The sequence below is a fragment of the Aspergillus eucalypticola genome (genome assembly GCF_003184535.1).
Source record: "Aspergillus eucalypticola CBS 122712 chromosome Unknown BO83scaffold_70, whole genome shotgun sequence".
NCBI classification, from domain to species: domain Eukaryota; kingdom Fungi; phylum Ascomycota; class Eurotiomycetes; order Eurotiales; family Aspergillaceae; genus Aspergillus; species Aspergillus eucalypticola.
Genome location: NW_020290344.1, coordinates 3770 through 19179, shown reverse-complemented (window position 1 = coordinate 19179; position 15410 = coordinate 3770). Strand labels below are relative to the sequence as shown.

General features: G+C 47.3%; 7 protein-coding genes across 7 annotated transcripts; 5 read left to right on the top strand and 2 right to left on the bottom strand.

Moving 5' to 3' along the window:
- Window positions 1-35: 35 nt before the first annotated feature.
- On the top strand, window positions 36-361 carry BO83DRAFT_404385 (uncharacterized protein; the record flags this gene model as incomplete). The annotated part of the gene is made up of 2 exons (XM_025533703.1): window positions 36-159; window positions 213-361. 2 exons carry the CDS (start codon window positions 36-38, stop codon window positions 359-361), a joined length of 273 nt encoding a protein of 90 aa, XP_025381771.1.
- Window positions 362-663: 302 nt separating this feature from the next.
- On the bottom strand, window positions 664-3440 carry pabA (aminodeoxychorismate synthase pabA). The gene has a single exon (XM_025526898.1). It carries the CDS (start codon window positions 3322-3324, stop codon window positions 880-882), a length of 2445 nt encoding a protein of 814 aa, XP_025381770.1. The 5' UTR covers window positions 3325-3440; the 3' UTR covers window positions 664-879.
- Window positions 3441-3887: 447 nt separating this feature from the next.
- On the bottom strand, window positions 3888-4224 carry BO83DRAFT_383830 (uncharacterized protein). The gene has a single exon (XM_025532561.1). It carries the CDS (start codon window positions 4198-4200, stop codon window positions 3979-3981), a length of 222 nt encoding a protein of 73 aa, XP_025381769.1. The 5' UTR covers window positions 4201-4224; the 3' UTR covers window positions 3888-3978.
- A 3257-nt stretch (window positions 4225-7481) lies between these two features.
- On the top strand, window positions 7482-8818 carry BO83DRAFT_442457 (cutinase-domain-containing protein). The gene is made up of 3 exons (XM_025536411.1): window positions 7482-7971; window positions 8031-8218; window positions 8293-8818. Exons 1-3 carry the CDS (start codon window positions 7644-7646, stop codon window positions 8641-8643), a joined length of 867 nt encoding a protein of 288 aa, XP_025381768.1. The 5' UTR covers window positions 7482-7643; the 3' UTR covers window positions 8644-8818.
- Window positions 8819-11916: 3098 nt separating this feature from the next.
- Window positions 11917-12192, top strand: BO83DRAFT_277825 (uncharacterized protein; the record flags this gene model as incomplete). The annotated part of the gene is made up of 1 exon (XM_025527085.1): window positions 11917-12192. A coding segment is annotated over one exon (276 nt), but the record flags the coding sequence as incomplete, so codon positions are not given.
- A 357-nt stretch (window positions 12193-12549) lies between these two features.
- On the top strand, window positions 12550-13520 carry BO83DRAFT_404382 (uncharacterized protein; the record flags this gene model as incomplete). The annotated part of the gene is made up of 2 exons (XM_025533702.1): window positions 12550-12913; window positions 12967-13520. 2 exons carry the CDS (start codon window positions 12550-12552, stop codon window positions 13518-13520), a joined length of 918 nt encoding a protein of 305 aa, XP_025381766.1.
- Window positions 13521-13908: 388 nt separating this feature from the next.
- On the top strand, window positions 13909-14431 carry BO83DRAFT_462149 (DUF3716 domain-containing protein). Its single transcript, XM_025537280.1, has one exon. It carries the CDS (start codon window positions 13972-13974, stop codon window positions 14335-14337), a length of 366 nt encoding a protein of 121 aa, XP_025381765.1. The 5' UTR covers window positions 13909-13971; the 3' UTR covers window positions 14338-14431.
- The last annotated feature ends 979 nt before the right edge of the window (window positions 14432-15410 follow it).

Sequence of the window (15410 nt, the reverse complement as noted above, 5' to 3'; positions counted from 1 at the left end):
ACACCAAAATCTAATATCTGGCCGACCTCGCGTACATGCACCGTAGAGATCCTTGTAGGTCGCCCACCGACAACGCCTCTCAGGCAGGTCGTAGGCCGCACGGGCTGGCAAATCCACCGATCAACCTCTCCACATCGCCATGTAGCGACGCCTCGGACCGTCAACCGGCGTGGGGAGGGGGGCGCACAGCCGGGCGCTTGCGTTTTGTGTAGCCCTCACAACTACGGCGGAGGCCCACGTGACTGGCCGGTGGGCGGAGGAGTGGAAGGGCACAGGAGTGGGTGTTGGCGGCGTGGGCGGCCGACAGCGGTTTGCGAGAGTGAGCACAACGGGCGTAACGTCGGAGCGTATGGCCGCGTAACGGGCAGCGAGCGTGGACAGAAATGCCTAAGTCCTTTACAGTTGCCCTGGACTCAGGTGCAACCTTTTGACCTGTTGGTATCTTGATTAGAGCGCGGCTCTCCGCAGCTCCTTACTTCTACTGGAAAAAGTTGAGTTCAAATCAAAGGGATCGGCCTTTCAAACAACACAGTCGACGTGATCAGCGCGATCAAGACATGCGCACAGCAAGATTCTGCACCTGATGGACAGAATTTGTGTTGTTGAGCGCTTCGCACTCATTTTAAGGCGGAGGTAAAAACAAAGAACACCTCTGTCGAATCGATACGTCAGGCGAAGATAGCCTGCAACAGACTTTGGTGCCAATGTGGGTTAAGAGGCTCGATTGCTTGAGTTGCAGCCCACCTTCTCATGGAATCCTTCCCATGAGCGCAAAGGGTATTTGCGTGGAGTCGGTCTCCGTTGTTAGCTTTATGGCGATAGTGATCAGTGTTGTCGTATGAGCAGATCTGGGAAGCAAAATCCCTAATATGTGCTTGTTTAGCTGAGGACTACTGAAGTAGTCGGCTTGAAAACCGTATAAACCGTGTTTAGCTTTGTCAACATCTCATCCCATTCGCCTTGAGCGGTGCTTAGGATCGTAACAGCTCCGCCCGCTCCAATTCGCCATTTTTGTTCGAGACAGTTGTCATTAGAAGAGCTGAATGCGGTACGGATAAGGACTGAAAAGCTGCCACCTCCCCCGAGATCCAGAAATCCCATGACACCAGAATACACTCCGCGCCTACGAGACTCGATAGAGGAGAGATGCATGCAAGAACGTTCCTTCGGTGCACCAGTCATAGAACCTGGCGGAAGGCATCTCTGCAGAGCCGTAAGCCCGTATGCTGACATATCCGCCGACTGCAACTGTGGAAGGTCCCGTGCAGCGAACCCAGGCCGAGTTGGATCAACTTGGCCTTTGACATGTGTAATCATTGAAAAAACATGCCCGTAATCCTCGACCTCAAGAAGTTTCTCAACACATACGCCACCTGAACCACAGATACCATAGAGATCATGCCGGATAAGGTCCGCAATCATGAGGTTTTCCGCGGTTTCCTTGGTCGAACTGAGAATCTCTTTGGCCATTCCAAGCGTCATATTGTCTGCTTTCCTCACGGTACCTTTCATAGGTTTCATCTCCAGAAGAGACTTCCGGTCCCAATTGAGAAAGCACTCAGGGCTGCTGCTTAGAACTTTGACTTTTCCTAATTTTGCATAAGCACTGAAAGATGCGGGGTTGTACTTTTGAAGGCGCTTGTACAACAGCCAAGGAAAGTTCATGCTACCATTGTCTGGTTCAGAGCAAGGCACTGTGATTACTGTTTCGCAGGTAAGGCACAGTTCGTATGATTCACCGGCGTGCAGTTCGGCGATACAGGCGTCAAACTGTTCTTTGTATTGTTGTTCATTCGGAAATTGTGCTGTGGATCGACTGAGTATGGAATCCAGAGCCACTGTGTCGGTTGTGATACTGTCGATAATGTCCACGACAGGATGAAATAATAAATCTTGCAGGAGTCGCACTGTTTCCTCGATCCACCCCGCCGGCTCATTGTCAGCTTCCCGTGTAGATTGTACAGTAACACGGCCAGACTCATGGTCGAGAATCACACTCCGTTCAGTCCATAGTAGACTCGCATCCACTGGATCTTCTGAATCCTCTACCGAGGAGTTGTGGCCATGTCCTTTTGCGTGCGGAAGGCAAGCGAGCCCCATTTCATATGAGAAGTACCCGAGGAACCCAGCCCAAAACGGGACATCCTTACTGCCTGATTCGACCTTTTTCATGTCCATCAAGTATCGAAGGACATCCCAGAACTGGCTGGTTGACAAGGATGTATTAATCACAGACTGCCCTTCTAGGGCATTCTCGCAATTAAGATTTTCCATGAAAAGCCTTTCAGTCTGCGTGAAGAATTCTAACCTCCAGCTGCCAGGACTAGGTACAGATATGATGCTGTGTCGGCCATTGGATTTAAACATCACTGTCGGGGAACCGGAACTGTTGAGGGTCTCACAAATCAAGGCCGAATCTAGCGGTTTAGTGTAGAAGTGTCGAGAAAAAGAGTATCTTGAAGTAGATGTGCACCAGGTCAACATGGTATGCACGATGTTCGGTAAAGAAGCTATGGCGTCCGATTCGTGGAGGCAGTCGCGTATCATTTTCAGAGGAGTGCCTCGTCTACTGGTTCTGTTGTAGTGGAGAGACATCTTCCACCATTCCCCCAGTATCTGTCTGCATGCTTCCTTGTCCGACTTGCAAGATTCTGGATGAAATTGAACACCCCAGAAGGGTCTGCTCTTATGGCGCACAGCCATTGGAAGTTGTATCGGCTGAACCAAGCCAGTGGAGACCTGTTCCTCTAAGGGCAGCCATGCCAGAATATCAAGCTCTTGTGCTGCAGACTTGTCTGATCGTGCCTCTTCGTGGTCATTCTGTACCTTCTCCAGCTGGGCATATAGGGAGTGGTATAGAGTGACCTCCAGATTGGGTACGCGATCAAATATATCTTCACCGGTAGTTTGAACGCGGCGAACCTGGCCATGGAGCGGATACGGTAGCCGGAGAATAGGAATACCGTGACGAAGGCATAAGCTCTGAAAACCGAGACATATGCCGAGAACTGGAAGCATGTCTGCAGTGCTCAGGTTCCAGATATCCTCCATGATTCCCACATCGTCCGGTATATGTGGATCACCAGGGCCCGGCCCAAGAACAACGGCTTCGAAGTGTTTGAGAAAGTCGGCAGCATTCCCATCCGGCCATGTTGAGTCAATATGCATAATTGTAACTTGGACATCCAGCACCTCCTCAAGCATGGCGACAACATTGTAGGAGAAAGAGTCGTACGCGTCGATATAGAGAATGTTCTTTGGTGTCATCTCGTGGCCATTTCGTCGGGAAGGTGAGCGCGTATCATGGCCCAGTAACGGAGCCATGTCTCGGTAGAAGAAGGAAGGAAGAGGATTTGTCGTGATGCCGTGCTAGTGGGTAGCAGAGGAAGGGTATGACAGGGACTGAGATAGAGTTGGATGCATAAGGAATAAGTCGAATCGAGATCGCGACGACGCCTCCAGGTGTTCGGTGTCGGTGTTGTTTTGCTCGCTGGCGTCTTCCTCCTGGCTGTCGATGTCTCTTATAAGCCGGTGGACCCCGGCTTCAGCCTGTCACTAAAGATGCTGCGGAGAGGCGCGCTCCTCATTTTGGAGTCGAAGGGAACGAGGTGCAGACTCTTGAGGCGAAGCGGGCGGCGTAATTCGGGACCGGGCCGGGACAACAGATAATCCGACTCGTATCCGCCACCAAGAGGGCCAAGGTGGGCCAAGCAGTGTGTGGTAGCCGGTCGAATCTGTTGCATTTGGCGCTACTTGACTGAAATATTTAAAACCAGGAGGGAAAGGCAGGAGTGTAGGGAGAATGTGGGAGAACAACACGGATAAGTCAGCGCGAGCGCGCGAGGCGAAACAAACAAGGCAAACAAAGCACACCACGTGATTCATGAGGCCGATCGCCGAGCATATCGCATGGGACCAAGCGACTGTTCTCATATGTACTTGATTTTCTAGGACCGTTAATGGCCTACTCTTTCCGTTTTAGTGCTCACCCCTAGCTGCTTTTTGCTCACTGAGTAGATCTGAGCACGCCCTGAGCAGCCTGAGGCGATCACTGAGCACAGGGTGAGCGGGAGACCTGTGGAAGCAATATGATGATATTGTGTGTTTCTCAGCTATGGGGGCAACTGGATGGCTCGAGATACGTGCCAACAGGAAGAAACGTGCAGCCAGAGGGAGAAGGATGAGGTAGCCTCCGGTCATGTGACCGCCATTCACAGATAATCCAGGACCTGGTCTATGATCAGTAGACTACAGTATTAGTAGACTATATAATAATTAAGTAATACTCTGACAACCCAGCCAGAACAGCAGCAGACTACTGAGGATGTATAAGCTAGTGGTATCTACTGTATATATTTGTGCTGTAGAAGGTGTAGGATATAGCAGCAGTATAATCGGCCTGGTATAGTCTGTTAATCCTGGCCCTGGTAGTCCAGGACCTAGTCTAGGGTTAGTAGACTACAGTATTAGTGGATTATACCAGACTAACTACATTACTGCTATATCCTATATATTCCATAGAAGTAATATATATGGCAGATACTATTGGCTTATATTTTCTTAGTAGTCTGCTGCTGTTCTGGCCGGCTTGTCAGAGTATTACTTAATTATTATATAGTCTACTAATACTGTGGTCTGTTAGCTATAGACCAGGTGTCACGATCTAATTCTGGTGCGCTTCAGAAGTGAATCGTTCGGTGCTGCTAACCACTAGACTAACCAGTAAAAGACTAGAATTCTGAGTCAACAGACTCAGAACGCGCATCACATATAAGCTTGCAATTCAATCATTTCGTTGTCATGTGGCACGCTGTCACACCAGGTCCTGGACTACTAGATCCTGGATTAGTAGACTATAGTATTAGCAGATTATATTAGACTGACTATATTACTACTATATCCTACAGCTTCTATAAAAATATATAGTTAAAATTCCATGAACTATCATAGCAATAGAAGAACTTTTAGTATACTCTGCACAGAATTAAAGGTCTATAATCATTCATGTAAATACTAATATATATTATTAAACATCAGTATATCAACAGAAACAAGGAATAAGTATTCTTCACTTATAGTAAATATCAAGTAGACAAACAGAATTGTGGCCTTTCAATGGCTCAGTAGTCGTGAATGAAAACTAACAAGTGAGCTTTACCTGATCAGGGTAGGCGTACATTACTACCAGATAAGTAGCAAAGATCAATGGTAGCCATCATAAGGTTAGTACAAATAAATCGTGTGGGAGCCAATCAAATAATCCTATTTGGAGCGTCTAAACTAGAATATCGAACATGAGAGGGGAAAGGAAAGGAGTGTGGGGGGACGTGTGCGAACAACGAAGGTAAGCGAGCGAGGCGAAGCAAACAGAACAAACAAAACAAGATCACGTGTGGCAAACAAAGTAAGTGAAAACTACGTCACGTGCCTCAGTCACGTCGCTCGCCATCACAAATCGGACGCTTGTTAGTTTGAGCTACCCACCCTTAATTCTGTGCCAGTAGATGAAGATGATGTTAAATCACCTATACATGCGGTGCCTGGACAAACGACTCGTACTATGTCAATTGACTCTAACTGATCTTTGTCAAGAAGACAACAATGGACTACCACTCTAAGTTTTCTGACATAAGTATCCGTTGATTGTTATCTATTTCTCCCACGCTACGCTGTGGCTCGACTATAACCTTTCCTTACATGAACTTATCGACAACAGACGATAATAGACCGTTTTTAGATGGACAATACAGGACAGTCCAGCTTTACCAATTAGCTAAGCGATCCTTACGAACTACTGACGATTTCTGTTTTGAGGGGCCTCTAATCTAATCGTCTGTGTAGTTGTGATAAGCAAGGATATAGAAGATCGCTGTAAGCGGTAGTATATTCAAAGAGCACTGTTTTTGATAAATATTTAAATATATTGATCTCGTTCGGTAGTGGTGATGAGCTATGAATGAGGTTGCCAGGGTGGATAGAAGGAAACAGGCTTGCTTGAGTCATATGGATAGAGATAAAGCCTAGTCAACTAGTAACAGAAGTGACCTGCAACGACGCTCCTTCCTTGTTCGTTTGTTGGGAAATTGCGAATATAGTAACCATGCGCTGAATGGCGTAGTATCTAATTAAATGTTAACTGGCTTCAGGCGTTCTTAACCCATTCATATTTGTTCACCCCGGGCTGTGGAGAGACAACACCAGGGAGTTCTTTGGCTGCGAGAAAGCCGAGGCATTTAGCCAATAGACCCAGTATAAATCTGATCGAAGGATGGTAGTGGGTCCAAAAGTTACCGTGCATTGGGAGTCAATCGATATTGTGGCTCTCATTCGAGTCAGCACCAAAACACGATTGCAAAATTGCAGGATTTCATCGAACTGTGGGCTCACGGGCTGAGGCTTGAATTACCTGCGTGGAATAGCTGATTAGGAAGGTGTTTTGATTGAGACATAGATCTACGAGTCGGAAGGCGCAAGGCCGTATTCCACACAGAGTGCTCTGGCGCAAACCGCCAATTGAGAAACTAATTGTATAACGGGCTGCAGTGTGAAGAGGAGGAAGAGAGATTCAGGGAATTTGGCACTACAGTAATATTCTACTCAATAGCTTATTGATGGAGCAGGAACAAGATGATCAGACTACTATGGATAGCAAGAACACATGCGATTTTGGCTTGAGATCCTTGACGGTCCTGAGGTGTTGGTGGAATGGCCCGTCACCTCAGAAACAGTGAGAGCAGAACACCACGGTTTCTTCCCGAGTAACGTCAAGGTTCATTTCCGAGTAGTGGACAAGAATGGTATTCTTGACCGAGGATTAACGTTCGGGCTTGACGGAGATTTGATGAATGCTTTCTGGATTTAGGAACAAGTCAAGACATGGTCAGTGTAATGATTGGTTGGAAGAAAATGCCTACTGCACGGTTCTGGAATATTGAGAAGGGTATAATGATCGCCAGTCATATCACCATCTGCCTTGACTTGTCATATTCTCACTCCGCACGCAGATCAGTTGTGTCATAGGGAGCTATACAATTCTTCCGGATTGCACACCCTTCTGTTATCATTAATCAATATGTTACAGATCTACCCGCAACTGGTCTAGATCGGCCGTTTGCCCAAACGGGGAAAGCAGCCCTAAAAATTGGGCGATTGCGGGCTGCGCTAGAAAGCACCAAGTGGGCTCCGGGGGATGAAACAAGGAAAATCTGCATCTATCAGACCACAGTGCTGTCGGCACTTCTTACCATGAGAGAACATCTCAGCTGCGATTGACCGCGCTGAAACATTGGCCGCCGAGGCAGGTCGTGTACCGAGGTTCAGCTCCCGTCCTGAATTCTTTCGAGCCGACCTCTTTCGGACAGCCTTCGGATCTGAAACACGGCCCATACAAACAAAATTTCCCTGTTCATTTATTTTTTGATGGCCTCACTTTAGAGACTTGAGCATGCTTGAGCGTGAGTATAAAAGAGCGAAAGATGCCCCCGAATTGATAAAATCCAAGCCATTCACTCTACCATTCCCTCCATCCTCCTTTCTCCATCATTCTTTGCAATCAAAAAGAGCTGTGCTCGTCCTACCCTCGTTAACAAATTAATCATCACGTTCATTTTTGATCTTTATTCAATCTTGTCTTTCATTTCACAATGAAGTCCGTCGTTGCTCTCTCTCTGCTTACCACCGCCCTGGGTGCCCCGACCCAGAGCGTCAACCACCGGTCGTTGCTGGGCAGATCTAGCACCGGTACTAGTGACGGTCTGGGTGCCTTGGAATCTCTGTTCCCGATCAGTGGCGCCAGCACCGGCACCAGCACCAGCGACGGTCTGGGTGCCCTGGAATCGCTGTTCCCCAGCAGTGGCACCAGCACCAGCGACGGTCTAGGTGCCCTGGAATCGCTGTTCCCCAGCAGTGGCACCACCACCACGAGCGGTTCCAGCGGCGATTTCAGCAGCCTCTTTGGCCGTGCTACGACCGGTATGCAGGATCCTTTCCTACCCATCAGCTAAACTCCCATCCTGACAAACCCTCACTAGACTCCTCCACTGCCAACGACGTCACCGACAACACCGGCTGCAAGGAGCTTACCTTCATTTTCGCCCGCGGTACCTCCGAGACCGGCAACATGGGCACCATCGTCGGGCCCGAGGTGGCCTCTGACCTGAAGTCCCTGACCAGCAACAAGGTCGCCGTGCAGGGTGTCGATTACCCTGCTGACTGGGCCGTATGTTCCCCCATCCCCCTCCACAAACCTTCGCTCCCCCACCTCGGCATCCAAACTAACAAACCATCAAACAGGGTAACGCCGACATGGGCGCCTCTGGCGGCAGTACCATGGCCTCATTAGTCAAGCAGGCCATCAGCCAATGCCCCAACACCACGGTCGTGGTGGGCGGCTACTCGCAGGGCGCCATGGTGGTGCACAACGCCGCTAGCCAGCTGAGCTCGGGGGAGATCCAAGCGGCCGTGCTTTTCGGTGACCCGCTCAAGGCCGAGTCGGTCGACACCCTCGACTCCTCCAAAGTGAAGGAGTTCTGCGCCACTGGCGACCCGGTCTGCGAGAACGGCTCCGATGTCATGGCCCACCTTTCCTATGGCGATGATGCGCAAACTGCGGCGCAGTTCTTGGTCAGCGCGGTCGGTCTTTAAGAATTTCTCGCGGACTTAAGTATACAGTTTGTCTTGTGAAGGGAGGGTGCAGGGAAATCTGGATGGCGAGAAACGGCTGTGTTTGGGATTGGTGCTGTGGTGTATCTAAGAAAGACCTTCCGGCTCGGTGATATGCTCTGAGCTTAGACTCTACTCATAAATAGTTATTCCGTTCCTTACCGCTAAATTTCATAACGGGTCAGGAATTGTCCGCCTAGCATCAAGGCCAATTTCATATACGTATGGGGCTCGAGAGCTCAAGAGTAACTGGTAGGTTAGAAATAGATAGAGATGGTGTTTACTCAAAGCCTATATCCGCAGAATAAACTAATCCTTGAGAGATCAGTAGTCCAGTAGTAAGAAGTCAGTGCCTTATAAGCGCCGGGAGAATACAGATATACTATCAATAATCTTGACTCCCGTAGCCACTATAATATGTTATTCTAGGGATCCTGACTATGATACTTTAGTTATTCTATTACGGGCAGGTATTGATATATAAAAGTTAGCAAGACTTAAGCTTATAAACTGTTGGGACAGTAATCTCTCCGTCGCTAGTCTGACTGATGGCGATATATCGTTTTTGGTCTAGCGGTTAGTGTTCCGACATAAGCTATAATCTAATTATATCAGAATTTAATATTTTAGCCAGGCATGGCAGCTACATCTCTCTATATGTTAGTAAAGATGTACAGTCTCATTAACTCTGGTATCTCTGTAGAGAGCACTGGATTTTAACTAGAAGAAAACGATTAATATATACAGATAAAGTATTCCTCTATATTATAGAGGGAAGGAAGACAGGAGGCGCAGCAGTAGTTGGAGATAGTATTATTAGATAAGCTGTATACTAGTATCATAATATATATTAAGCGACTCTTGATTATACGCTCACAGACTTATACATGGTACTTTTTAGCTTTAATAGTAGAAGTTAGTAATATTACTTATGGATTCTGATGGAATAGATTAATAATCTCAGCCTTGTACAACTCTAGGTCAATGGTAAGATGTACCATAATCAACAACATAATAAATGTAGAGAATAAAGCACTGTACGTAGAGAAATAATAAGCATCATCTGGCGGTGAGGTCAGCGGTGAACGTATTTGGCCATCAGAATCGTTTTTGCCCGATGGCCGCTGTTGCCCGCCGTACGCGGCATTGTTTGAGGCCAGGGAAAGGAAAATCCCTCGGCCACAGATAGAAAAGACTGCTGAATATATGTAGCTATTGGACCTTAATTGTCCAACTAGCGTGGCCTTTGAATACAAGACGTCTTGGAATATCATAATCTTAAATTGGTAATGTGCGAGACGGGAAGACCGTCCTCGTGGCGATGAGGATCTCGATAAGGTTAAACGTACTGACCACTAACGCTATGTATGTAAGCTATATGCAGACGTGGCTACAACACCAACCAAATGATCGTGAATGTGAATAATTGGCGAGCATTCCGGTCCTTTTCATGGACAACCTTTTGATCAATATTGGTGCTATGGTGGTAAAGAAACAGCTCACATCTCTGTAGGAGTCATTGCCGGAGTGAATTCTTGATCGAATGGCTATATCATAGCTATACCGACACTACAAATCCCGAATTGTTTAGTGTTATAATCCGTTGGGTCTAGAGCCGGTCCACAACGGGATGTGCGCCGAGGTCGGGGCTTGGCTGTCCGATCTTTGCTGCTACGGTAGAGGCCGAGAAAGGTTAAACCCGACCCCCCTGATCGACACTGGAACATAGCCTATCGTACAGAGTGGGTTCAGTTAAACCCCTTCTAGGCCTTAACGGTCACCTATCTCCGAGGTTCAATGGCGCAATCAATTAGTGATCAAGGGTCGTGTCCTTTGACTCTGGCTACTTCGATACATGTATATGTTGTCGTGCAATGAATTGAGGATAACAATAGTCCAAATAAAGGGCTCAGCTCACCCACGGGTGAAAGAACTACATACTTAACTTAAGTCAAGCTAGTTATTGCTGTCCATGATGACCGAGAATCAAAAGAATTGAATTTCAGGATTTCGGCAAACAAAGATTAGAGTTTAAACTACTACAACACCGTGAGACAGAGGCACTAATGACTTGGTGGCTAAAAACTCATAATTTGGGCAAATTTCAAATTGCACGGTTAGAAGCCAGTCCGGCTTCTGTTGATGGCGGCGCTTGAATACATGACCAATGGCAATGAGTCGGAAAAAACTTTTTGCCCTAAAGTTAAGTTGTGTTTTAACTTTGAAGTTTAATTATTTTTTTCTTTCCTTTTTTTTTTTTTTTTTTTTTTTTTTTTTTTTTTCTTTTTTTTTCCCAACTTTTCCTGGTAGAAGAGGATCATTCGACATTGTTTTAAAAAACCTCAAATCTGCGAAAAATATACATATAGTATCATAACAGGGTGACAACCAACAGGGCCCTGGTTAGAGTCATTAGATTATATCCTCTGAGCCTCAGCTCCCACAACCCTGCTTGCCTTGTTGGGTGCTGAAGGGAGGCATACTAAGGAAAGAAGTGGTCTTGCCCTTGGGGCAGTCGAAGCTTGGCCGGAGATGCGGACGAATGGAAAACTCCATCCACTATTTGAAAGCCCTAAGTCTCTGCGGACTCCTTATTGCTCTGGAGTAGGATATTTTCAGGGTGCTGTAACCTGCCTCTCGTCATGAGGAAATTGTTTGCAAGTCATTGTCATGCGAACATCGGCAGTGGAGAAGCATACGGTAACCGAAGTGAGGATAGCTGTCAGGGGCTGGGTTTCTATTTTCTTGAAAGAGGCTGAATGAAGAAAATGTAGCGGCTATAGTGGTACAGATGTCCACGCAGGACGAGTACTGTTGGGGCAAAGGATAGCAAACTCGAAGCGACTCAGCAGTGCGTACGCTCGTGTAAGACCTGGAAAGACGGGGGTGTCCGTCAGAGGTCATGTGACCTCGGACCTAGTCACCTGATCATCTCCTCCTGTAGTTAGCTAGCTAGCCTACACGTACACACCAATAACAATCAACATTGCTGTAACAGGTTATGAGCCCGGGTGGCTACAAAATCATCAAATATTTGTATCCCCTATCGTTTCTCATCGTTTCTACGCGTTGTACACTTCATATTCAAGGCTTCTTACTGTGGAAGCAATATGATGATATTGTGTGTGTGTGCAGACTAGCTAGCTAACTACGCGAGGAGGTGACTGGGTAGCTAGGTGACTAGGTCCGAGATCACGTGATCTCCTTTCACAGAACTACTTCAAGGTCTTGATTGAAGTAGGAGGTTTCTCTAAAGATATAATTCCAGATCAGATTGCTTTGTACGCGGTCTACATGCCTATTCTTCGGACGCAGGTCTTGTCGTACGTACACACGTGGAACCAACTCCGTATCCGGAAGCAACGAGAGAGGTCATATGTTGTCTCTGGTCGGCCGTTCATGAATTATTATCATCCAGAACATATAATCGACCATGGTCTTCTCGTACACGAGGAGTCTCTTCAGCAGCTAAGGGACTCCGTACGAGGCTGGGATATGGCTGAGTATCTACCTTCAGAGACTTTGGAATGGTGTCAGGGGATCCTGCTGGGGCTCGGCTCTGACCCTGAAAAGCCACCACCAGTACGTCCGGATGAAGCGGAAGCCCCTTTTCGTACGATCTACCTTGGCTTACGGGAGCGGGTGATAACACACATGAGATTAGGCTTAGCGGCTGATCTGACACTATCTGAGGCGCCAGCCGGGGCCTTTGATTGGATCGAGCAACAGGGATCAGAGTAGCTATCCATGATGGCTGTACAAGATGCCTGTATATTCTTTGTTTACTATTTTTCCTACTTCACCGCACGTTTGAAGTCTTAAGATCCTGCTCTTCCCCGTACAGAATGGAAAATCAACATCTCTCGTACAAGGCATCTCTCATACAAAATGGCTCTTCCCTGGACCAACTACTGTTCTGCTACTGGCCGACCTCATCCTGCTCATTACCAGCGGTGCCCGACCTGCCAGGCAGTCAATCCTTTGCCTAAACAGACTACTCATGTTGATCTTACTGCATCGCCTGAGCCACAACCTGTACAATCTGGCTTGTACATACAGACTACCTCATCATCTAGTATCGGTCCTCGTACGGCAGTATTTGGAAGAGAGAATGTCCGCCAGAATGCCTTCCTGCGCAAGAAGACCTCAAAAGACCCAGCCAGTATGAAGACTATTATTCATTTCTACCTTTACAAGGTACAGGAAGGAAAATCTGAAGATGATATTCCAGTTATTACATGTACTTTGCTAGGTTTGACTTCCTATTCTTTATATTTATATATTACTAACCTTATTATTCTACAGAGCAGGTACAGACCTATATCGATAATTACGTACTTCATAATCTCGATGACTTCCTCCGAGATGAGCTACTTTCCTCAATGACTGGCTGTACGTACGTACGCAGCTTTGATGATCAATTCCGTCTATCAACAGGGATCGTACAGAAACAACCAGTCTTTCTGTCTCCAACAGCCAGAGGCAATGTGAAGGTCCTGGACTTCTTGAAGAAATGGTTCTCGTACAGCCACGGATCATACCAGATCTATGTGATCATTCAGCGCCGTACAGTACCTTCCTCTACTACAGATAAGGCAGAGGAGACCAAGGTCAAGGAGGAGAAGAAGATCAAAAGAGAGATCATTGAAAAAGAGGAGTCAGTCGTACAAGAGGGATCAGCCGTACGAGAAGATCAAGATGATCTTGATGCTCTGGATGCTGAGATAGAGGCTTTGGATGCATCTCTGAAGCATCAACTATCCCAGTCCCCCTCACCACCTCATCATACGAGGAAGAGATATGTGACCGGGGAGGATGACAAGAATCGGGCGGCCGGGTATGGGCCATCAGGTCTCTGATTACACACTACTCTACACGATAGCAGGTTCGTGCGTTCCTACGGCAGGGTAGGCAGGCAGAGTAGGGTCCACGGTGGTGAGGCCTCTGTACGTACAAAATAGGAATCAAACAGTTAAAACAGTAAATACAGTGTTAGTTTAAATCTACTGAGTAAGTTCTATCTCCCATCTCTGCCTTCCGTTAACACATCTACTACCACTATCACCACTATCATCATCATCATCACCATCACCACCACCACCTACCACCATGGCCTCGTACGTGCTAGATGATCAAAATCAGATAGCTGAGCTCCTTTTCCTTCTTATCTGGCTTGTTAGACGTGTCTACGTACATATTCCAACTGCATATCATGATTCTATATAGTCTGCCCAATAACACCACCTCCGGCCGCGGCCGCGCCTCCCGCTTCCCCACCCCCTCCGCAATCTGGAGGAATACTTCGTCCGTATGTACGAACAGCTTCCCCCTGGTCAGAATCCAGTGCTTCCTACGGGATCACCAGCATTGATGGGACCGTACGTCTTTACTAGTGTACAGAGGGAGGTGGCTGCCATGCCTGGGCAAGATATTGAGTTCCGACGTGGCCGGATTACAGCTCATCAGCTTGAGTCCTGCCGACCCTCGTACATTAATGCCTGCCTCATACAATCCCGTGGAAGTCGTCTGCCTGCCCCGTGTTCGAGATGCCACGCTCACCCGGGTACGATGACTTTTCCCTCGTGTCGCCATTTACCAGGTGCATGGGGCGGAGCATGCGCCAACTGTAAATGGTCGGATCAGGCATCACGTTGCTCCGTACGGGATGAGGTTTAGACGGGACTTACGGATGGTACAGATGCTGCTGCGCAAGGCAGGGGCCTGACAGGGGGATCTATACGTGATTCTATCCTTATTGAGGATGTAGAAGGACATGATCCCAGCCAGCCTATCAGAGTTGAAAAAGACGGGGATGAAAATGATCCTATCATCTTCTAGGTATGTATAATTTTGACTGTTTCCTTGATTTACTGCACCCCAGTTGTACGGGATATCTGTGTACAACACCCTGGGCAAGACTTGCACCTCTTCGTGGTGCTCAGGACTAGTAGCCATCTGTATGGCGAAGCCAAGCAAGTCATCCAATAGTGTACGTACAGCTTCATATAGATAAGTATGTCAGATAAGCTACGCAATCCAATCAGACTTCATACTTATTCTGCCGGCAGTAAACACATGAAATCATTTTTACCCGATAGCCGCTATTAACCGCCGTACTACATGGTAGATTGTGATCATAATCTTACCTAATATTTCTGTATCTACATGACTTTATTTCCCGCTCAGGAAATGCGAACAACCTCACTTTTCCTCTTTTTTACGTACAATCAGCGCTGACTACGTCCTCACTCATAGGGGGTTGTCAGAGGTCATATGACCTCAGACCTAGTCACCTGATCATCTACTCCTGTAGTTAGCTAGCTAGCCTACACGTACACACCAATATCAATAACATTGCTGTCACAGAAGCGTCTTGTGGAAGCAATATGATGATATTGTGTGTGTGTCCAGACTAACTAGCTAACTACGCGAGGAGGTGACTGGGTGGCTAGGTGACTAGGTCCGAGATCACGTGATCTCCTTTCACACCCCCCATGAACGAGGACGTAGTCAGCGGGATTACGTACAAAGGGAAGACGTGAGGTTGTTCACGTTTCCTAAACGGGAAATAAAACGTATGTAGATAAAGGAATATTAGACGAGATTTCAAACATGATCCACCATACCGAGTTGCTTGATAAAGCGGGAGTAGGCAAGGCGTTCGAGTGGCTTGGTGAGACCGTCGGCCGCTTGTACAGTTGTATTGATGTAGACAAATTCAACATTCTTAGCACGTACTTCTCGACGTA